We start from the raw sequence: 24,885 nt of genomic DNA on the forward strand, positions 1-24,885 counted from the left end.
TCAGAGAGGGAGAGAGAGAGAGGGAGGGAAAAGGGCGGCCCAAAAGATGAAACTGTTTGGGATCACAAGTGAAAGATAATTTTTCTTAAATCTTATCTAAAATGAAAGTATGACCTTTGTAAAAACAAATCATGACAATTTAGAACATTTTTAAATATTTGCAGGGCGTGGCTCTATAGGAGGCAGAGCCATCTATAAGAAGGTCCCTGTCTGTCTGTCTGTCTGTCTGTCTGTCTGGAGCTAATCTTGCAAACCACTGGACCGATCAGTGCCAAATATCCTGTGCACACTGTTTTCACTACGTATACTCGTTGAAATATGTATTGTATGATAGAAGTCGAAGGGGCTGAAACCTTGCCCAATTTTTGCCCTGAGCGCCGCACAATGGCTGCCCATCAATGCTTTTAGGATGGGATTTTAGGATGGGTAAATGCAGAGGACACATTTCACGTACGTGTATGTGCAAGACAGTGACAAAAAACACCCCAAGGAGTGGGTACCAATAACATAAAAGATTTGGTGTCATTCAATTAGTATTGCATATATTGAGAGATACTGAATGACGGTTGTCTGGTAGTTGTTTGTTTATTAAATGAATATATGTCCTAAATCATGGTGTCTTCAGTCATCATGTTTTTTTATATACTGCTGTTTCATTGTAATATCTTCTTATTTCATGTTTTTTATCTTATTGCATTTGTTATGATATAATACCTTCTATTTTATGTTTTGTCATGTTTGATCTTTGCCTACTTTTGACACACATTGTGTCCTCACATGGAGCCTGTCATATGAAATGTGCTCTATAAATAAACCTGACTAGATTATCACCCATACCTTTGCCATTGTCTGAGCATATCCAACTGAGGGAAGGTGTGTCAGACTTAGTAGCTGCTAGGCGAGGGCTGCTGCTGCCTGTCAGAGGTTGGATAAAATAGGGCAAGGACAAATGCTGGGTGTTGTTCATTACATACCTATATAACCTAATTTATTCACAAAGACAACAAGAACAAATAGCTTTTGATAAACTCTTTTAAGTTGATAGATTAGCATTACTGTCAATAAGGAGCTGCCCCGGTGAACTAAATGGTATGGTCCCAATGGGAGTTTCCAACAGTGTGGGGGGAGAGTTGGCTCAGAATACCGAAGGTGTTGGCGGTGTGCCTCACTTTTGTTGGTACGGAGCCATTGTGTGAACTGCTGAAGGTCACTGTTTTCCACTATTTGTTTTGGTTCCTTTTTGCACAGATACACTTCAGTGTCTCCTGAGCCGAGAATTCACACACAGCCACCTACTTTGCTTGGGCACCCAATGACATGCATTGCTATTGATACCTTAACTCCCATGGAGGTCCTTATGGAGTAGGGGTGAAACGATGCATTTTAACAGTGATACAATACACATCACGAGACACGGTTGACGATACGATACATGGACGATATTGGTTCATTCATTGCGATACGATACGATTCAATGATTTAAAATCGATACAGTAACTATTTAGCAAAGAAATTAAACTTGTGGATAGTGCAGGTTTTTTAAGGGAAACATTTATTATTATGGATATAAATAAGTAAACACAGTGATTCGGTTGACGATACGATACATGGACGATATTGGTTCATTCATTGCGATACGATACGATTCAATGATTTAAAATCTATACAGTAACTATTTAGCAAAGAAATTAAACTTGTGGATAGTGCAGGTTTTTTAAGGGAAACATTTATTATTATGGATATAAATAAGTAAACACAGTGATTCTTGACATGAACACAAAGAATACACACATTTATCTATAGACCAAGTGTAGCTATATGGAATAAAAGTAATAATAAAAAAGTAATTAAACCCCTCTTTTTATTTTTTCTTCTAAATACAACGCACAAGTACTTAGTATCGATACAATCGATTATTTCCATTGCAAAATGATTCGATACTCATTATTTGCATTGCAAAACGATATGATACGATACAAAGTCATACGATATGTTGCTGTTTACATATCGATATACTTCGATTGTTGAAATTAAAATCGATGCATCAATGCAGTTACTGTATCGTTACACCCCTATTATGGAGTGATTACTTCCTCATTGGTGTTTGACAGGCTGTGAATGGACATGTTCCATTTATTTCTATGGAAGCAACCATGTTTGTCAGCCGAGTTTCGTTCTTATCGTCGCTGTCAGGCAGAAACTTTGATCTACATTTTTGTGTCACACAGAAGTAGCGAAAATAGCCGATCTACAAGCTTACAACGCATGTCCAAGCGGCGTGTTGTGAGCTTGTAGATCTGCAGTTTTCACTATTTCTGAAAAGTTTTGGAAGTTACCGGAAAGTGGTTATATCTGTCTATGGATTTTATGAATATTTAAAAGTATTAACAAGAGCTTGAGAATATATAATAACTGCATTGAATCCATTGGAACACAGGCTCTTACAAGGTTTCTGACCGACAGTGACATTATGTTCTATATATTCTGAGGTCACTTGAGGTGCCATCGGCCCACAGTGGAACTTCAACTGTGCTATTCATCAGTTGCCGTATAAACCCTAGGGAAAATATGGCAGCTGACCAGTCAGTGCAAACTTATCACCCCCATGGTCCTTTTATAACTGCCTCATCCAGGGCATATACTGTAAATATACTAGAGGTTCAGGACGCTACACGGCCCTCATACCAACGTCCCACCGCAAATCCAACCAATATTCCCATATATGGAGATCTCTATCTGTCAATCCTTGTCCATTTTATGCCCATATATGGAGATGCCCATATATGGATAATGTTGATGTCATCAGCATATGCCCATACATGGGCCTGCCCCCTTTTGTGCCCATTTATGGAGCTGACTGATTTGTTAGTGCCTGATGCCATGACAACACAATACATTGAGTGCACATACTTGGTCGTAGCTGCACTGGGAACTCCTTACATTGTTATGGCAGATGGTTATGACATGAGCGTCAGAGGTCCGCCGGCCGGCCGGTCTTCCCATAAGGTATAGGAAGAAGATATTCTATGAAAAAATATAAATGATAAAGACAAACCAGTGTGTATCCGTGTGTGTATGTGTGCACATGTCTTGTTTGTGTCGGCAGTTCTGTGTTTCATCTGTGTATGCGTGTGGAGGTATGTGTGTCTGTGTTTGTCTTGTTTTGTTTGAGTTGACCTCTGACTGAGGATTGGTAAGCACCATGTTGAATACATGGGTTAAGGATATAGAGAAGGATTAGAGGGATTTGAAACAGGCCTCTTGGACACAAAGCAGTTCTGTACCATAAGGTAACACACACACACACACACACACACACACACACACACACACACACACACACACACACACACACACACACACACACACACACACACACACCAACCACATAATCACACCAAGCATATTCATACAGTACATACACAGGCACGTTTATGCACATATTACACCACGCACGCTCGCACTAACTCACACGCACACACGCACGCACACACATGATTCTCAAGCACACACATACACACGTCACACTCAAGCACACACTGTGACATGCACACAGAGGGGTCTTGCTGCGGCGTGCCACAGAGATCAGGGCCTGCTTGTTGTTTTTAGCAGGAGGTTGGAGGAGAGGTTAAGAAGTTGATCCTTCCTTGCAGCAGATAACTAGACATCTCTGGGCTCCGTCAGGCTCCCCAGCATTCCACCACATATGACTGCATCTCACTTCTCCACCTCTCCGTCTGCTAACCATTACAGGGATAGCAGGTGATCAGCTATGTGTTTGTGAGTGGGTCTGTTTGTGTGTACGTGTACGTGTACGTGTACGTGTACGTGTACGTGTACGTGTACGTGTACGTGTACGTGTACGTGTACGTGTACGTGTACGTGTGTGTGTACGTGTACGTGTACGTGTGTGTGTGTGTGTGTGTGTGCGTGTGTGTGTGTGTGTGTGTGCATGCTTGCGTGTGCGCTTGCGTGCATTTGTTGGTCTATGTGTCAGCATGTGTAATAGTACCCAAAGTGTATTGTGTTTTTAGCGGTGCCAACCGCTCTACACTTGACTTTTGACTTTTGTATGTCCGTCCGTCCGTCCGGCGGTTTCAGCACGGGATGAGCACGGCAAAGAAGCAAACAGCTATAACTTCAGTTTGCAGCATGCCACCAAGTCCAAATTTGGTATGTGGACTTAGACCACCAATAGGGACGAGCATGAATTGATGACGTTATCAAAAAGGGGTCCAGGGACCCCCAGCGCCCGTATGAGCACGGGATGAGCACAGGATTTTAAACAGCTATAACTCCAGTTTGCAGCATGCCACCAAATCCACATTTGGTATGTGGACTTAGACCACCAATAGGCACGCGCATGAATTGATGAAGTTATCAAAGAGGGGTCCAGGGACCCCCCGCGCCCGTATGAGCACGGGATGAGCACGGGATTTTAAACAGCTATAACTCCAGTTTGCAGCATGCCACCAAGTCCACATTTGGTATGTGGACTTAGACCACCAATAGGCACGAGCATGAATTGATGAAGTTATCAAAGAGGGGTCCAGGGACCCCCCGCGCCCGTATGAGCACGGGATGAGCACGGGATGAGCACGGGATTTTAAACAGCTATAACTCCAATTTGCAGCATGCCACCAAGTCCACATTTGGTATGTGGACTTAGACCACCAATAGACGGATTTCCGCGCGACGTCATCACAGAGCAGAATGCGCAATCTGCGCATGCTCGGGGAAAACGAATTGTTGCGCCGTTCACTCTGTTGTTATGTTCGGGAGTTAGATAGCCATAATTCTGCTATTATAGGCATAATAGGCATAATGCTGCTATTATATACAAACAGATCCAACTTCCGACAAATCATTTTTATTGAGTAAACAAGGTATTACAAACTGCATAATTTAATCTACTTTCATTAAACCCGGTGAAGATCATTTATTTTATGAATGGACATTTGACCAGAGCTGCTGCGGGTAATGGCGCCCTCTATAGGCTACCCCCGGCTCTGCGCGGTCATATCCTCTCATGTTTACTAACAGGAAACCTGTCTATAGGGACCAGCATGAATTGCTGAAGCCCCGCCCCCTCTGTCTTCCCATTGGCTGGCCTTCAAACAGCCATAACTCAAGTTCGCAGCATGCTATGGAGTACAAATTTTGTACATGGACTAAAGGCAGCAATAGGGACTAACTGTCATTACTTAAGCCCCGCCCCCTCTGTCTGCCCATTGGCTGGGCTTTAAACAGCCATCATTCCAGTTTGCAGCATGCTCCCAAGTACAAATTTGGTAAGTGGACTCAGACCACCAATAGGGACGCATTGAAATGAGTTAAGGCCCGCCCCAAAGGCACCGCTTCCTTCACACAGGGTGTGATTTTTAAGATAATATTGAAACCTAGAGTTTAGTTTTTAAAGAAAAATAAGGAATATAATGTACCGTAGTTATATTTGAAACATATCTGATCACCTTCAACGTTACATCTCTTCTAAGATATATTACCTTCCCTTATTCAGACAAATGTTGGAAGCCCTTTCAACCGCAAGGAGCCTGTGTCTCACATCACGTCTCGCGTCAGTTGTACTTCAAATGTTTTGTTCCTCTCACTAACCTGGCCTGTTGGGAGTGCTGACAGACGCACGTGCGCACACACGCGCACACACACACACGCACGCACGCACGCACGCGCGCACACGCACACGCACACGCACACACACACACACACACACACACACACACACACACACACACACACACACACACACACCTTTTTAAAGAGCCTGCCCATTCCAAGTAGTGACAGGCATGTCAGCTAAACTGGCTCTCACAGAGCCAGACAGAGAGAGAGAGACAAGGCTCATGTGGAACTGTGGTGCAGTCAGTTGAGTGACAGTTCAAAAGTACAGCCTGCAAAACATGCCATTTATTTGGAACCTATACTGTTATTAGCCTGGCAAAGCAATCTTGATTAACGATGAGCCGTCCATAACAATACCTTGTTGTCTGTGGCATCGCATCCATGAAGTCGTGTGATGCTGATCGTTGGATTTTACTTCCAGGTCTTAGTGATGATTTAGTTTACTTGCCCTTTTTAGATCAATACATAAACATGACAAAACATTACCTGTTGTCCCTGACTGCCAGTGGTTGAAAGTAACTAAGTGCATTTACTCCAGTTCTGTACATTTACTTTACTTGAGTATTCCCATGTTTTTATACTCTATACATCTACTCCACTACATTTGGTTTTACTCTTACATAACAGGCAGAAGCTATTTTGTCAGCCTAGCTAATTTTGACTCAGACAAACATGACATCTGTTCTGGTATTCCACAGGGCTCAATTCTGGGTCCCTTATTGTTCTCCCTGTATATACTACCACTGGGAGAACTCATCGCCGATCACGGAGTGAACTTCCATTTCTATGCTGATGATACCCAGCTGTATCTTTCGGTAGCTCCAGACGACCCCTGCGCTCTAGACCCATTGTTGACCTGTCTGTCCAGTATAAAATGCTGCATGAGTGAGAACTTTCTTAAGCTAAATGAGGATAAAACAGAAATACTCATAATTGGCTCCAGTGAGCAGAGAGAATCAATAATAAGTAGACTTGGTAACCTGGCTGTAGAAAGTAACACCACAGTAAAGAACCTGGGGGTTATTATCGATTCTGAATTGAATTTTAATGCACACATTAATCATGTCACCAAGATTGCTTTCTTTCATCTTAGAAATATTGCGCGAATTAGAGACTATCTGTCGTTAGACGACGCAAAAACGCTGATCCACGCTTTTGTTTTCTCTCGGCTTGATTACTGCAATGCACTCTACTCTGGCCTGCCTAAGAAAACAACTGACAGATTACAACTTGTTCAAAATGCGGCAGCCAGAATTTTAACTAAAACTAGAATGAGAGAACATATCACTCCAGTTCTAGCTTCACTACACTGGCTCCCGGTTGTTTTTAGGATTGATTTTAAAATTCTTTTAATAGTTTATAAAGCTCTAAATGGTCTGGCACCTTCCTACCTCTATGACTGCCTAGAGAGACATGTTCCAAACCGGACCCTCAGGTCTTCAAGTGCTGACCTACTCGAGGTGCCTAAAATGACATATAAAAAATACGGTGAAGCAGCATTCTGCTTTTACGGACCAACAGTGTGGAATAAACTCCCATTACACCTAAAACAGGCAGCCTCTGTCGATAGCTTTAAAGCACAGCTCAAGACCTATTTCTTCACTCTTGCTTTTAGCTGACTCTTTGGTTGATTTTTAACTCCTCACTGTATTGCCTATTTTAATGTTTTATGCTTTTGCTTTTATTTCATTTTATTTTTTGTTTGCTTTATTGTTAAAATTGGTTGTAACTGTAACTGTATTCTTGCTCTGTAAAGCACTTTGCGCTGCATTTCATGTCATGAAAGGTGCTATACAAATAAAGTTTATTATTATTATTATTATTATTTCAGAGGCAAATATTGTACGTTTTACTCCACTACAATTATTTGAAAACTTTTATTACAAGTTACTTTTCAGATTAGTACAAAACATACTGTACATTAACCAATTAATGTTTTATGCAAAGCTCACAACGCGATCTGATATTTTCATCGACTACTTTGGTACTTTAAGTATATTTTGATGCAAATACTTTTGTACTGAGTAACATTTTTATATTGTGGCATTGCTTCTTCTACTTATGCACTACTAAAATAATCAGTTCTTCTTCCACCACTGCTGACTGCCTGACACATAGCCTGTCTCACACATGTCTCACATAGCCTGACCTGAAAGCTGTTGTCATGGCAACTCCCGAGGCGGCGGCGTCCCCCCCACCTCGACATCGACCTCAACATTTACATGGCCACCGCATGCTAACAGACAAATGTCATTTTGGTGTGAGCCGAGTCACCTTTCCCACCTCGACCGCCTCATGTACCCCTCTACCCACTCAACCCCCCTGTGAACGCCTTGTTACCCTGAAGTTTGTCAGCTCCATATGCTGACAGCTCCTCACACTTACATCAAGTGTGTCAACATGTCGGACAAGGCCATTATCCTAGCAGTTTGCGATCAAGTGTGTGTGTGTGTGGGTATTTAGGTCATTGACTAAAGTTGGTGTATCACGTCGATATTTGAAAGACACTTCAAAAGAATGACACTTTGAAGATACTTTACCCCCCCCCCCCCCTTTACACTCCCCCCCGAACATGCACATGTGCACGTGAATCTTATGAATTTAGTTTGAAGCGTTGATGTTAGGCATGAGGGAGAGCGACAGACATGGAGGGAAGACAAAGAGATGGTTGGTCCATTTCGGTCCCACATTTTTCCCACCCGTCACACAGTGATGTCAGAGCTCCCTGGCTCAGACCACCAGCTACATGAGGTCACAGTTCACACTTGTTTACATTCGCCTCTCATCCCCACTGTGCTCCCTGATCAGGCACCGGCTGGAACGACCATAATGCTTTTCGAATGGTTATTTTTCCCATAAAGTCCCCCGCGCCCCCCGCCCCATCACCCTGAATCGTATTTTCTCAGGAGGTTCTGTACAGATGGAGTCGTCATTGTAGATGGCTCATGTGTTGAACCGCTTCTGCCCTATTACCTTCATCCCTACGAGGAATTGTTTGGAAGAATCAGGGTGTCCTCTGATCTCTTTAGAGCTGTCAGAAGTTACAGGGAATGGTCTGCTAGCTACAATAGTAGATGCATAGACCCATGGCATTTTGGTTTTAACTAAATAAACTATGAAGGACTACTTTAATAGTTATTATCACTGTATACAGTAACTTAGAATACCTGTAGATGTAGAATAAATGCATGAAGGGGGTCTTTGAATACAACACTAGATACAGGATACATTCATAAAGGAGGTCTTTCAGAGTGTAGTTGTCGCTGTATACGTATTAATGTCAGATAGATGCAGGGGGGACTGTTACAATGGCCAACCACTGTAGGAATTTTAAGTGCAAGCTGAGGTACACCGCTGTTGTGAGCCGTCGCTAACCACTAAGAGATCCTTCCAGCCCCCACAAATGACTGAGTGGGTGAGAGACCGAGATAGGCTAGCCTTGGCCTAGCTTAGCCTCGCCTTACACAGCACAATTTAGCTTAGCGTTAATCTATTCCCCAGCGTCCCGCAGCCGTCCCAGCCAAGACTTAGCTGTGTGATGGGAAGTAGCTCTCTGCTGGGGAGGGGGGGCTGTGTCTGGCTAATGTCAGCCAGCGCTCACTGTATGAGGAGAGGATCGTCATGCGCCAGGGAAGACATGTTTACCGAGCGCTCCGTGTTTTACGAGCTGCCCCCCCCTCCCCGCTCTTCTTCTCCTTCTCTTCCCATTGTTCCCGCTCCCCTTCCTTGTCGTCATCAACCTCCTCCTCCCTTCTCCTCCTACTCCTCTTCTTCTTCAGTGATGTCATGGAGAGGTTTGACGAAAGACTGAGAAATGGGATTTACTGCTGCTGACATGTTCACTCTCTAATGTTGTCTCTCCCTTCTATGTGTCCTCTCTCTCCCTCCTCCTTATTTCACACTCTTTTGCTCTTAAAGTCAAGTTTATTACCATATCAGCTACGGAATGTGTCTTGGTGTGCTCTGGATAAACGGTGGACACGACCTGACGTGCACATGTAGGTCGTTGTAATAGTACGGTAGCAGCAGAGACAGAGCACTTTATCTGTTTAGTTCAAAAAAGGTTTCCATGCCAAGGACCCCCAAATGGCCATAGCCTGTGGCTGCAGCCCCACCTATTGCAAAGTGGTGCACGTGCGGTGTGTTGTGAGCTTGTAGATCAGCTATTATCGCTTTAAAAATGATTGACAATTATGACATGCCCAAAATAGGGACACCTGGTTGAAGGTGCTTAAACAGACACAATCATTTTATGAATTGAATTTAAATTTAAATTATATTTTTAGAGGATTTTTCTTCTCCTTTCCAAGTGACCCCCTGGGACACCTGGTGGCCCCCTCTTAGAACATCTGTGGTTTAGAAACGACATGAGTCGAGGCTGTCAGCAAAACTGGCCAATCATCATACTGTACTTTATCTGCATATCATATAGAAAATCCTTCAATCGTTGATCTTGACATAGACATTGAATGTAATCTCACAGTCTCAAGAGGCGACGGATAGTTTTCCTTTAGTGAGTATTACTACTATACAGATTACTACTATTACTGCTAATAATATTACTAGTGCTACTACTGCTGCAACCCTGGCCATCACTGCAACAATTCTTTTCATCTTTCCTCCCAAAGTCTTTCTGGCAGCATCTGCTCTGTCCTCTATCACTTCTCTCAAAGGATTGTGGGACAGGTGGCGTCTTTGCCCTCCGCCCCGTCCTGGGCCAAGGTGTCCACTCAAGCATGGAAGACAGGAATTAATGTGCCACACACACACACACACACACACACACACACACACACACACACACACACACACACACACGCCCGCGTCTGTCTGTATATATTTCTAAGGCCTGGCACTTGACAAGGCCGAGCAGTTTAAAATCTCCATCAGCAGGGATGATGGTCTCTGGTAGGGCCGTCATCCTGTCTCACTCTCATTATTATGCTTTCACCATCTTGTTTGTGCTCTCCTTTTACCGGCTACGTCCTGTTTATGCTACATAAGCGCATTGCATTGTGTTGTTTTGAATGGAATTGTAATGTATTGAATTCTATGATATTGTATTCTACTAACTGGGACCTAGAAAGATTACTTTGTATACAGTACATAATTAGCACTTGTTAAATAACTACTACTAATTACCAGTAGACTAGTACAGCAGTGCTACTAGAACTATAGTTACTTGTGGTAACCTTAGCGTTTCTGTAAGATAAAGTTTCCTTGTGATGAATACACACACACACACACACACACACACACACACACACACACACACACACACACACACACACACACACACACACACACACACACACACACACACACACACACACACACACACACAGCTTCACATTCAGTCCCCCCATTAGCCTGTCCAATAGGGCCCAGTACTCTCAGGCTGATGGGTGTAGTCATCCATCCTAATCATCTCCTCTCCACACCTTCATACCAGCTTAATAACTCCTCCACTCACTCCACATGACTCCACAATCATCTGAGTGGATCATTCACTCTCGCCAGCTATCCAAACATCCCCCCTAACATTGATAGTGCACACACACATTGATACACCCAGATGCAGAGGCATGCAGGTATAGCAGATATAGACATTATGCATACTGACAGATAGAGAGAGAGACACACACACACACACACACACACACACACACACACACACACACACACACACACACACACACACACACACACACACACACACACACACACACACACACACACACACACACACACACACACACACACTCACACACACACAATCAGCACCAATGTTGACTTAGCTTTTATCCATTTGATCCGATTGGCAATGTTGCTAATAGTGCAGTGTGTGTGTGTGTGTGTGTGTGTGTGTGTGTGTGTGTGTGTGTGTGTGTGTGTGTTGGTGTTGATGGATAGATGGGTGGATGTAGCAGTGTCCACCATCGTTAGGAGTGTAGTATAAGGTTGATGAATGAAAGCTTTTCTTGTCTTATTTTAGACCCCGCCCCTCCCCAATGTTCACTTTGGTTCTTTTGCAGGTTCAAATCTTTTCAATTGTAGGCTACACACCAAACACAACATTACTGTAGATTTAGGTTTTAAGATTATTTGTTTGAGCTTGTGTATACCATGTTCTATGCATTTGCACATCATAAATACTGTAGTAAACATACACACACACACAGACAGCCCATAGTATTCTTGCAATCCGATTTGGTTGAGTCAGAACCATTAGTTTTGACCCCCTTACTCTGTACTTGAAGTAACTGAACCGAGTTAAATCCCAACTCAGAAAATCCACCAGAAGAAATCGATCGTGATTGTGTTTGCACTGTGCTTTCCCGCTCTGCTTTTTATGTTTGGTTCTGTTCCAGCATTATAATCAATAATCAAGTATGAAGAGGGTTTTCTTTGTCACTACTCATACAGGTACAAGCTGTGAAATGCTAGTGTGGCAAGTTAACAGCAACACAACACAAGAACAATAATACTGGTTGTGATGAGAAAGAAAAGTACAATATATATAATAATTAATTTTAATAAAATAATATGCAATTAAAAGAAATGCAATTAAGGAATGAGATGAAGATATAGGCACACGAGGAACCACTTTACCAGCTATTGGGGGAGGCTTATGGTCAATTTGTGCTTTTCACGACAAGTGTCAACTTAGCGTTGCACGACGAAAGTGATGTGAATATTTTATTGTTCCTGTTTAGAGCTGACTGTTCTCTATGGCCTACAGTATGACTGTTGTCTTTAGCCTATGGTGTGACTGTTCTTTTTAGCCTATAGTATGACTGTTCTCTACAGCCTACAGTATGAACTGTTCTCTCTAGCCTACAGTATGGTATGCCTATTCCCAGAATGAGGGTCAAATGCACCATGACATGTTTGTTTTGGGGCAAATATTTTCCCAATCACAGCTCATTCTGCTCCTTGTCACGCCCAATACAGCATAGGCTCTCTTTTAAAGTGGGCGTGAGAGAGAGAGAGAGAGGGAGAGGGGGACTTGAAGAGAACGAGAGAGTGAGACACAGAGAGAGAGCTAGAAAGAGTGAAAGATGCAGACAGACAGACAAAGGTAGCAGAATCAGCGACAGAGAGCGAGAGAGAGTATTGGTGGAGTTAAAGAAAAATGTGTGCCGGGGGGGGGGTGAAGAGTGGTGGGGTAGTCGGGCAGGGAGATGTGGAAGTCGAGAGAGTGAGAGAGAGTTGGAAGTTGGACGAGCGAGTGAGTTGGGGTTAAAGTTTCAGGTTCCACTTAGCCAGCGAGTGCCTCCGTTGACCCGTAGACAGAACTCTCACAGCTCTGACCTATCTGATTGGTAGAGGAGGAGGGAGGAGAGAGGGGGCTCACACACACACACACACACACACACACACACACACACACACACACACACACACACACACACACACACACACACACACACACACACACACACACACACACACACACAGAGAGTCAACCCCTCTGTGTGAATATGAGAATAAAGGAAATGGTTTGTTAGCTCCACGGCTGCTCTGAGGCTCTCGTTCCTTACGTCACCCCTCCCCTGGATTTCTTTTCCCTTTCCCCCCAAAAAAGTCTTCCACGCTGGGGGCCCCAGCTCTCCGGGGCCGGGCGGCAGGCTTCCCTCGCCTGCCTGGAGTTGACAACCCGCTCCTCGTGTGCAGCCAGCTAATAGGCCCTTTAATCAGGGCGCTTGTCATATGCCGGGTAAGGCAACCCCAGATGAAAGGAGAGTAGGATTCCTGGGGAAAAAAGAAACGTGAGCAGGAGAGAAAGAGAGAGAGCAGAATGGAGGTGAGAGTAAAAATGAGAATGAGGGGAACGGAAGGGGGGGGGGGCAGCTAGGAAAGGAGAGGAAGTGAGGGCTTCTGGAGTTGAATCAAACTGCACCCAGATAATATTACGGACTGCGTTTATTATTCAGTTATAACTTTATTTGAATGTATATTATGGGCATACAAGTAATTGAACAGAAAATCTTTTGAAATTGCATTATTAACTGCTGCACAATCCCACCATCAAATCAATTTATACATTTCAAACAGTTTCTTTGAAACCCTGCATTGTTCTCTTTGCACTCTTGCGACTATTTACACTGCTGTGTGCTAACTAGGGTTCAAGGCATTTACTCTGCTTTCTCATTTGCACGTCACTCTGGATAAGAGCTTATGCTAAATGCCTAAATTGTAATTGTAATTGTAAAACCAAAATGTTTGGCTTCTTTTTTTATTCCCAGAGTGTCAGTTAAGAATTATTCCACAGCAAAGCTATGTTGACATGTAGCACAATTCATTGTGCATACAGTACATCATCGGTCTAATTTTGGGTGTAAATTTTTCGCAAATTGGCTTAGCAATGTGCTCATTTGAAATACTTGCTTCTGTGGTCAAGTTTTTCTTAGTGCAGGGTCCCAAGGAATTCCACAAATCTCTATAAACATGGACCACACTCGGGACAATTCCGATTTTTCTATATTTATTTTCACATGGTGATTATGATGTACAAACAGCCAAATGTTTGCCTTCTTCAGTGACTGTCTCACGTTCACAACTCCAGTACCAGAGAACCAGCGTACCCCTGTAGCCAATTAACATAAATAAAATAACATCTCTCATACTTGTAAAACCTGGTCAAATATCTCATTATAATATGGTAATCTTTACATGAATTCTATAACTTATAATTTTATAAATTATAATTTACAGTATAAATAATCCAGAAAATGTACAAATTAAAAATCCCTAATTGCACAACCCCTAATTGTACAATAACGCCTTTTCCGTGTGGTTAGTTTGACCTAAGTTTGGTATTCAGATATTGCGTCCATGCATACTGTGCAAGATTATGTCCGGCGTGTTTGTTGTGTGACAAGCTCGTTCCCACATAGAGACCTGACAAGTGTCCGCCCTAATCTGCCCTAATCAATAAGTAACAGTCAGCCTGCCACTCACTATACCATAGACACCACATGTGTTGGATTACACACCCACACCATTAGTGACACAAACACACACACACACACACACACACACACACACACACACACACACACACACACACACACACACACACACACACACACACACACACAATTGGCATGCAAATGAGCGGATTGATTTGTTAAGTGACATTTTAACGTCCTTACAGACAACTCTCCATAAGTCCTTAAAAAGGTTTTTTAGGGTCTGTGAGGTAAGAAGGAAAGCGCTCGGTGGCACCTCGTTAAGGCCGCAGTCAAATCCCACCTTCAACCAGACCATAAAGGTTGACCACAAACCACAAGATTGAGCACATACACACACACACACACACACACACACACACACACACACACACACACACACACACACACACACACACACAAAGCACGTCACTCCCAGGCTTAATGCAGACCCATAGAAGTACACATTTAGGTTGCGTATAATACAAGGTAGTTCAAGATTGACAAAGAAAAAGAGGAAAATAAGGGGAATGTGACTTGGTCTATGGACAATGGTCCGATTCTGATGTACTGTATAAACCTCTGGTTTAACCCAATGTACTTGTAAGTGCACAAATATACTGTGTAAGTACTTTGTGAACATTTCCCCATTGCATAAGTATCAGATGTACTATCATAATTGTGTTTTGAATTATAACAGCATTGTAAGTACATTTGGAATTCAGGAGATTTTAAGTGAAGTGTGCAGTGCTATTGTTGCTGACTAATGCAATGGAAATGGTATACAATAACACGTTTTACCTGTGAGAATCATAGGCTGGTACAACATGACTCCAACCAAGTGTCCTAGCACTGCAAGATTTCACAGCTTTCCCAAGTTCAGTCCCCATCTGTCTTTTTAACCACTTAAATCCTATATACTTCATTGAGGGGTCCCACGGGGGTCTATACTTGGTCCACGTTTTTTCCCTTTATACCAAATCTGATTGCCAAATATAGCCGATCTTGGGACGCCCAGCAAACCCGGTGGTTAGGGCACATACCACGAGTCACCGGTTTGATTACCGGGCCGACCAGACGATTTGCTGCATGTCACTCCCCAACTGTCTATCCTTGTTTCCTGTCAATCTCCACTATACTATTAATTAAAGCAGAAAAGCCAGAAAATAATGTCTTAAAAAAACTAAAAAAACAAAAGCGCAACTCAAAATGTTGTAGGCTTGTAGATCTGCTATTGTTGGCGAACGTTGGGCCAATTTAGCTGAGTATTCACCTATTATGACATGCCCAGAATAAGTGGCTAAAGTGTCCTTGATCGAGGCATTAAGACTATTATCTGCCCTCTCACCCTGGATGAGGGCTTCTGCAAACTGACTGCAATGTAAAACATACCAGAGGATATTTGGGGTGTTTGCGTTCGCTCTTCGCCTATAGCTTTTTCTTTTTCCCGTAACATCTGTAGGCAGGGTAACCCGAGACTCAACAGGGCAGAGAAGGCAGGTTCATTATGATGTATTTTCATTGGAATCCACAAACCACAGAAAACTGCCAGGCCAGCTCAATAAGCATGAAAGCAAATTACTCCCAACAGCGTTTTCCTGCACAAGAAATGCAAGGACAGAAATCATTCATACACAATTGAACATGCCTGATGGCTTTGATGGGGAAAAAATAGTTTTCAATCTCATTATGGTGTTTGAGAAGTTTCATTTGAAATGGACACACCCACCATTGTAATCAAATTAGTATCATACCAAATGATTCTTGGCATGAAAGTTAAGTAATCTTAAGGTTTAAGACTTAAGATTGGACCAAATGTGTTTTACTTGGAAGGACAAGTATTATTATATTATACAGACTTTGCAAAATAGTTTTTCAGCATTTTAATGGTTTCAAGGAAGAGCTTTAACCCACGTTTATTTTCTGTGAGCTATTCATAAGTAAACACTACGGGGAAATAGACCGTTTAAAATGTTTACTTATGCATGTTGTCATGTTTGAAAAGGTTTATTTCTTTAAAAAAAATGTAATCTAAATTTAACATAATTATGAATGAATTTCACACACTAAAACATACATTGCATTTTGGAAAAATTAAACGCTAGCTTACCTGACTGGTAATGCCATGCGGTATTACTGTCGCTTTACAAAATTCAACAGCACAGCACAACAGCAACAACAACAAAAGGGACCCCCTATTTTTCACAACTGCACTTTGTCAAAGCTACAACAATAGACGTGCAGGGATTCCACCGACTTCCACCCCCTGCCGAGCATTTACATAAAGGCACGCTAAATTATTCATTAATTATCCCGGCGTCCCCCATGGTTGGTGGATGACACACACGCTAGCTGCTAATTGGCCCATCAATAACCCCGCGACTGGGTTTCTTCAGAAGTGGCAGCTCATCCCACCTCAGGAATCCACTATCTGCTCCAACCTTCTGCTGCACTGTGCAGACAATGTGGAGCTGCATTTGGGAGACACCAGCACATCTGCTCCAGTTTGAGGTTAGCCGGTACATATGCCTGTGTTCTGTAGTACTATGGACATATACTTAGCATACGGTGACCAGACATGCTGCTTTCTCCGGGATTGTCCCGGGTTTCAAGCTGTCTCGACAAATAATAACTGTAAAACACTAAAATGTCCCAAATTTCGGCATTCACTACTGAATTATCCCAGTTCTCACCACAATTAATATAAGATTAATAAGCAAATAATATTAGTATATACTTGTTCTCAGCGCTTACATTGTAATGAGTGGGACAAAACATGATAAACGTCTAACCTAACCACCATCCATGGTGTTGAACAGTGCCATCACTGTGTGTGAGTGCAAAAAAAAAAAAAAGCTTTTATACGTGCACATACTGTGCTCGTGCATGAACATGAGGTTAATTTAAGTGTACTGGTTTGGGGGTTTGAAAAAATGGTCACCTTAACTTACCACCATATACTGTAATTAAGTATTATTTTGCTGTATAGGTATGCTCCCACATGCAGTGTATATCTTTGCTGTACAAGAAACCTTGTATCTCCATATTTCAACTTTTTGTTTCTTTTTATAAATTTCGTCCTCGAGTGTTGCGCAACAGTAGTGAAAATATCGATGCACACAGGTTCTTTTATCCACTTCCTGACAAATAACAGTTTTGGACATCCAAGGTTTCCACCCGACAGCGATAATATGTAACTGTGTTGGTCAAGTACATTGTGAATATTTCAATAAACGTGCTTTTAATCTAACAAAAAATGTCAACAACAACCACAGCAGTTTTGGGGTTATAATAAAGGCAATGTGATCCTATTGGCCAATAGAATACGATTAGAATACGATTACTGTAAGCTACTTAACAATGGACCGTGCACGCAATCATCTTTTGTTTATTTTTCCCCAAACAAACAAAAGGCAAAGCTCTCGTTTAACTGTAATTTAGACCCTCTTTCCCCCTCCAGTCTGAGTCTGACTGCTGAGCAGCTGAGTCTATGGGGTGGGGGGGGGGGGGGGGGGGCTCGGGGCACAGTAAACTCCAGAGTGTTCATTTCACGCTGAGAGTGTAAATGTGGACCCGTAAGGGTCGATTTATGGTATAGAGTTAAATGGACACTCCGGATTTGACTGTGTACTACGGAATCCACTCTGGGTTTTCTCTGCTTTTAAGTGCAGAATGAAAATGCTTTGAAGAGACTCCATCAAGCCAGTTTACAGCACAGCCCCTCAGGCGCAGCCAAACACTGTCTGAATCACTGGGTAGAGTCCATTGAGGTTGGAGTTCTACTCAACCATGACTACATGGGCCACTTTCTGCAGACAGATAATGATAGACCAAACAAATACAAAGATCTGACATGCACTGCGATTCAACCACTTGTATTAGCGGGACACTAGATGTACACGTACTGTAAGAGAATGTACTGTAATAGCTCGCTTATGCACACAATACCCACCACACACACACACACACACACACACACACACACACACACACACATAAACACACTGATCAGTGATTACTACTGGGCCTCTTTCTGTAGACAGATAATGACAAACAAAGCAAACACAGACATGCAAGATGCACACAGTACATGGAAGCAAGACTTTAAATGTACATGCATGCAAATACTCATAAGCACATACGGTACTCACACGCACACACAATGCTTAACTATTACTTCAGGGTCTTGTTAAAGGCAAATTACGAGATGTCCAGTCATTAATTCAAACTTGGCACGCACATGTACGTATGCATGCATGCACGCCCACACACGCACACGCACACACACACGCACACATGCACACACGCATCAATCCCTTCCCTCTTTTGCCCTCCCCAAACAAATGGTAGATGCTGGTGATTAGCATAAAGGCGTGTCTCTGGAGGGGGGCCTGCTCTTTGTTTGGCGTGTCTGACTGACAGGAGATTGCAGAGCACATTAAATGCCCATCAGACCCAGCATTAGTTTTAGAAACAGCAGAGCAAGGCCCGTCAGAGGTCAGTCCTAGCACATAATGAACTGAGCACATGCACATGCTCTCTCTCTCTCTCTCTCTCTCTCTCTCTCTCTCTCTCTCTCTCTCTCTCTCTCTCTCTCTCTCTCTCTCTCTCTCTCTCTCTCTCTCTCTCTCTCTCTCTCTCACACGCACGCACACACACAAATGCAGTGGTATACATACTGTACACACTTACAAATACATGCACAGACACACACATGGCCAGGTCCCCAGTCACCTGCGTATTAAACTGACTTTGAGTAAAGAGGCATTTTTCTGTAGTATTAATAAAAAGTTCTGCCTGCTGACATGGATCCTTTCATATAGTGACACACTATAAGTGTGCTGACATTGTTGGGGACAGGCAGACAGACTGACAGACATGGAGTCTGAGCTCCCTGTGGCTCCTGAGACTTTCTGTTTTATCTTAATGGATAGTGTGCTTTTTACTCCCCATTATTCCTTAGTTCACCTCCTTTTACAGAGAACCTTGTCAAGTGGCGCACCCTGAGGGAGGGTACAGTAGACAAATCTCTCTAAATCTCCAAATTTCACTCTAAAGCCCAGTCCAGACCAATGATTTGCAACGCGACAACCTGCAACTTGCAACCACTTGCAACAGAATCCTAAAACTGTGGTTTGCAATTGGACAGTCCACATCCAGGCCCAAGTTGCAACCGATAGCGGTTTTCACAGCAATAAGTGATGGGGATGGGGAAACGGATGGGGTCGTCCCTAATCTGAGTTCCCAGAAGTTTTCGCCAGCTCTGGCGAGGAACTTCTGGGCCAAAACCCCTGTATTTGTGGGCGGGATGTAACTAACGCTCAGAATCTGAGCGGACACGCCTCTTACCGGTCTAGAGCTGTGCAACTCGTCTAAAAAGTCCGACGAGAGGCAAACAGCAGTACACAACAATGGCGGGGGCAATTTCTCAAGGGGAAATTGCTTCCCGTCGATCCTACTTAGATGCAACACCCACTGCATGTGGATCCCGCCCCCTTTTCTTCATTGGCTGTTGATTTGAATCACAGCGCAGTGGCCGTGCCCCTGCTGACCAAGCTCCGACGCAATGCCGCCCAGACTAGGTCGTCCCTAACTTGGACAGTGACAGACGGGGACACACACTGACACATCAAGGCGAGGATCAGAGATAGTTTACCGTTTCCATAGCTTCCATATTTTTTTTGTGGGGGGGGGCTTTTATGCCTTTATTGACAGGACAGTAGGCTGACAGGAAATGGGGAGGGACATGCAGCATAGGTCGTCGGGATCGGGACTTGAACCCGCGACATGCTGTCCCCATGTCCCGCTATACCAGCGGTCCAGGCCAGCCTAGCCTACTCTTGTATAAAAATATGAAATGGGCTATATATACACTCTCCTTTCCTTTCTCACATTCGCTCGCTCTATTTTTCTTTCTTCCTCTCGGCAGGTGTGTGCCTGCTGTTTAAAAAAGAAAAGAAAAGAAAAAAGACTCACGCTAGACTGTGTGTGACTCAAAGAAAGACCTTAAAATGTGTGTGTTGTGTGTGAAAGAGCACAAGTAATGGCAGAATAGTGTAAGCAACGTGTTTGTGATCAGAAATGCGTTGCAACTTTTTGTTTGCGATTGGACAAGTTGAATCACTTGCGACACAACGGGGAAATTCAGACCGCTATGACAGTGTCTGCAATATTCTGCAAACGGTTTTGTCGCGTTGCAAATGTTTGGTATGGACTGGGCTTTAAATGGGGACATTTTCCATTAGAAGAGCCATATGCGTTTGTTTTTTTTAGCTTTTGGAGCATGATCCAGTGTGCAGACAAAATTCTTCTTATAGTTTGACTTCTGTCCTTAACCCGGGGCAGTTTAGAGTGGATGTGTGTGCTTGTTCGTTTGTTTAAGAGCAATATTTGTAACAAGTCAACTAGTAAGTTCTCCATCTATGACAAATATCCTGCGTACTACACAGTGAAACTGAGTGTTAAAGCAACTGTCAGTATTTTACTGTGTATGTGAACATTGTGATAAAAAACGCTCTCCCATTTCTCCACTTTGAACTCCTGAGACCTTTCGTTGCTTCTGTTGCCACAGAGTTTTCTCTGGGAAGCAGAAATACCAGAGAATTTTTCAGTGATATTTTTCAGGGCTCTGATCATTGAATCATTATGCAGGAACTTTGCCAGTTCTACCATCAAAGACTCTGCCACTCCTCCAACCATCAGTCAACACTGAGTCTGAGAAAAACACCAAGAGATGTTTATCTGTCTTGCATGTCTCTGGGAGATAGGGTTGGTACAGAGGACTCCACTATATCATTTAGTCACATTTATGGATGCGTTTTATATCTGTGGATATGAAAACTAAATCTTAAATGTGTCTTTTTGACGTTTCAAAAGACCCAACGCCTGGCCTCACAGGAGCAGTCCCACGCTGTCAGTGCAAACATGATGCTAACCTTGTCGCTGACAAAGTCCAAACTGCCTCCTTTCCAGAGCCTTCCGCCTTGATTGAAAGTTGTAATTAAGCGAGTGGGGAAGCGAATTAGATGCAGAATGACCTGTCAACAAAGTCACATTTAAGTGAGCGATGCGCCGGCCGTGGCCGTAAAAATTCTAAATGATATAAATTGCCATTTAAGTGCAGCACGGGCTAATGTTTTGTCACAAATTAATGTGACACAAGGCAGCAATGACAATCAAGGGCCGTCTCATTCTAATTTGGACGTGTTTAGAGGAGCTCTTTTGTTCGCCGACAGCTTTACACAAATTAACACAATTGCCTGTTTTTACGAGGAAACCATAAATGTTTTTTTCCCTCCTTTGCCGGCTAATGAGGAGAGAAAACAGCTTGTATCTCAGTGTTATGGTGATGCTCAGACGTCCTCAACAACAGTATGGCAACATGCTGCTCCAGTCCACCCACCATAAGGAGAGAAAAGAACAGAGTGGGAAGCCTGGAATGGTTCCCTAATGAGCTACAAGAGCTTCTATAATGTCTTGATGTTTTCAAATGATCGGCTGCAGGGTTTGCGTACGTTTGGTTAATTGTAGAAGTCGCGAGGCGTAGTCTGTTGTTGTGGGAGTAATGAGAAGAAAATTGTGTGTTTTTTTTTGCTGAGGAATTCATCTTTGAGTGCAAGTGATTAGAGATAAGTGTGGTTTGATGACGGGATGCAAAAACACTATTTTCTTTGTAAGAGCATGATTAGAGAACAGCATTTAAAATGTTCTTCACCAGTTTTAGGATGTACCATTTTTTGCCTGTAATGTGTGACAACTTTGTAGGTTGAGGTGGTTATTTGTTTTGCACTATATTGAGCCATTTACTTCCTATAGGCCTCATCTTATAAGGTAGGCCTTTATTAATACCGTAGGTGAAATTCAGTTCCAGCTTCACCCAGCTGATGGTTGCTCAGATGGTCATGATGAGCGATTGAGGGGAGCTGTTTTCAACTCAGATACCACTCTGTTCTGATGGTTCTGTTAAGTTCCATTAACTGTAAAGCCTTTAAACAAGCCAAATTACTGCTATATGCGCTGAACCAAATTAAACTTCTAACCCTCTGTCCTCTGTCGTCTCCCTAGGCTCTGGAGAGTGAGTTTGTGTCATGCCAGCTCCACCAGTGGATTGACCTGATCTTCGGATACAAGCAGCAGGGAGTTGAAGCCGCCAGATCCCTCAATGTCTTCTACTATCTGACATATGAAGGAACGGTCAACCTCAGCTCCATCAGCGACCCCATGCTACGAGAGGTCAGGAGGGCACACACACACACACACACACACACACACACACACGCACACGCACACACAGGACTGCACAATTAATTGAAAGATATATAAAAATCACAATCTGCATCTATCTTTGTGATTTACAAGGGCGTGCAATGAAATGTTTCCTTTACCCAGGCTGACAGCTCTCTAAAAGCAATGTAGAGCCGTGCTTTATCCCTGACCGGCAGATTGTCATTTTATTTAGTCTAACCAAATAGTATCTCAAGCATTTCTCACCAATGCAGTCTTTTTTTAAAGTCATGTATCTATGAAAATTAAAAAGAAGGCAACATTTTTAAATTTCCTGAATGTTTAGGGATATACAGTATAAATAATTTTATATATATAATAACAACATCCATCCATCCATCCATTATCATGCAGCCCCAATACACACTGTATACCCTATACATACATGCTAACACCTTAATTGCCTCACTGCGCGATTGCTGATTCAAGTTCCTGGTTCACTCATGATGTTTAAGAGGAACATCCCTTAAGCATCCTTTAGCTTTAGCATTCTTAATCTGGATACATTACCGAGGCATATCCGTTTATTACCTCAACGCTTTAGGGGAGATTATCGATGCCATTAGCCGTGTGTTACATTGGACAGTAGTGGTGTGGTAGATGAGAGCTAATCTAACAGTCTGTCGGCACTGGCAGCGGCAACTGCTGAGCAAAGCCTTTCTCCCTCCTGTCTGTGATACCTCAGAATGCACTACTACGCCAAGTGCTCCATTTTAACGCCTTAAAACCTCCTCCTGCGCTGCTTTCATGTATTATTCATCCCATTCACTTTAAACTGTTACACTCACACACACACACACACACACACACACACACACACACACACACACACACACACACACACACACACACGCACACGCACGGCTATGCCCACCCTAAAGCAACAACACATAACACTCTGCTAAAATGAAGAAAATAAAAATACAACTAGCTTGCTACAGGCTAAGTGCTGGCTGACATCTCCCCCAGAGTGTGGTAAAGGGGCAGCTAGCCAGAGTGGCTGTTGACCCCAATCTATAGACGGAATGATACTCCCAGCAGCCATTCTCCTATGCGTACAATAACTATCTGGAGGTGCCAAAAGTAACAGTCTCCCTCCTTATTTGTAAATCGTATTTACACCACAGTCACAGGGCTTTGCGCGGAGGTGTGTGGGCGCACATGCGTTGAATCAGAAACGTTCCTTCACTACAGTTCATAGTGCTTTTTTGCATGTGTGTGTACAGTAGGTTGCTGTATGCATTTGTCTCGTAACTTTTTTTTCCTGCTTTAAAATATTCAATGTGTATACTATAATGTGTGTGTGTGTGTGTGTGTGTGTGTGTGTGTTCCTGCTAGCATTAAGGTGGGGATGAGTTGGGCTGTTTCTCTGCCCTTCATGCTCAGTGAGTAGAGCATTGCGGGCACCCAGGGCAGAGCCTTGATTTATCACCTCATTCACCCTAATTCCCATCCAGATGTGCTTTGGCCTTTAGCTACGACGTGCACATACACGCATGCATGGGAGTGCCGTACGCACACACACACACACACACACACACACACACACACACGCAAACACACACACTCTCAAACAACCACACGCACATGCAGATTCATTACTAAGGTGCAGTGGTCATTTCCACACCCCAGGACCATTACCCCAGTCTCCCACTTAACACACATACACACACACACACACACACACACACACACACACACACACACACACACACACACACACACACACACACACACACACACACACACACACACACACACACACACACACACAGAGAGCACCAAATTGGATCTCTGACACTCCCCTATTTCCTCTGAGCCGCTCCGACAGCCATGCGATTGATAAATCCTCTCTCGGCACAGGGGGGTGCCATCAGGGTGCGCTGCATGTGATTTGAGGTGCATTATAATAGCACCACCTACCCCATCTCCCTGGCTCACTGGCTGTAATAAGCACACAGACCGTGCATGCATGAAGGAGGGCCGCTCTTCAGTGTGCACAGTGACC

At 43.3% G+C, this 24,885-nt stretch overlaps 1 protein-coding gene across 6 annotated transcripts in view; it reads left to right on the forward strand.

The window, feature by feature from the left end:
* Window positions 1-24,885, forward strand: part of lrba (LPS-responsive vesicle trafficking, beach and anchor containing) — a 294,320-nt gene that overhangs the window by 229,697 nt on the left and 39,738 nt on the right. For all 6 annotated transcript variants that reach the window (XM_084068296.1, XM_084068297.1, XM_084068299.1 and 3 more), the window contains exon 47: window positions 22,659-22,826. In XM_084068296.1, the coding sequence (XP_083924422.1) occupies window positions 22,659-22,826 (168 nt within the window). The remainder of the gene's footprint in view (window positions 1-22,658; window positions 22,827-24,885) is intronic.

This window comes from Gymnoscopelus microlampas (genome assembly GCF_963454915.1).
Source record: "Gymnoscopelus microlampas genome assembly, chromosome: 2".
In the NCBI taxonomy this organism is placed as follows: domain Eukaryota; kingdom Metazoa; phylum Chordata; class Actinopteri; order Myctophiformes; family Myctophidae; genus Gymnoscopelus; species Gymnoscopelus microlampas.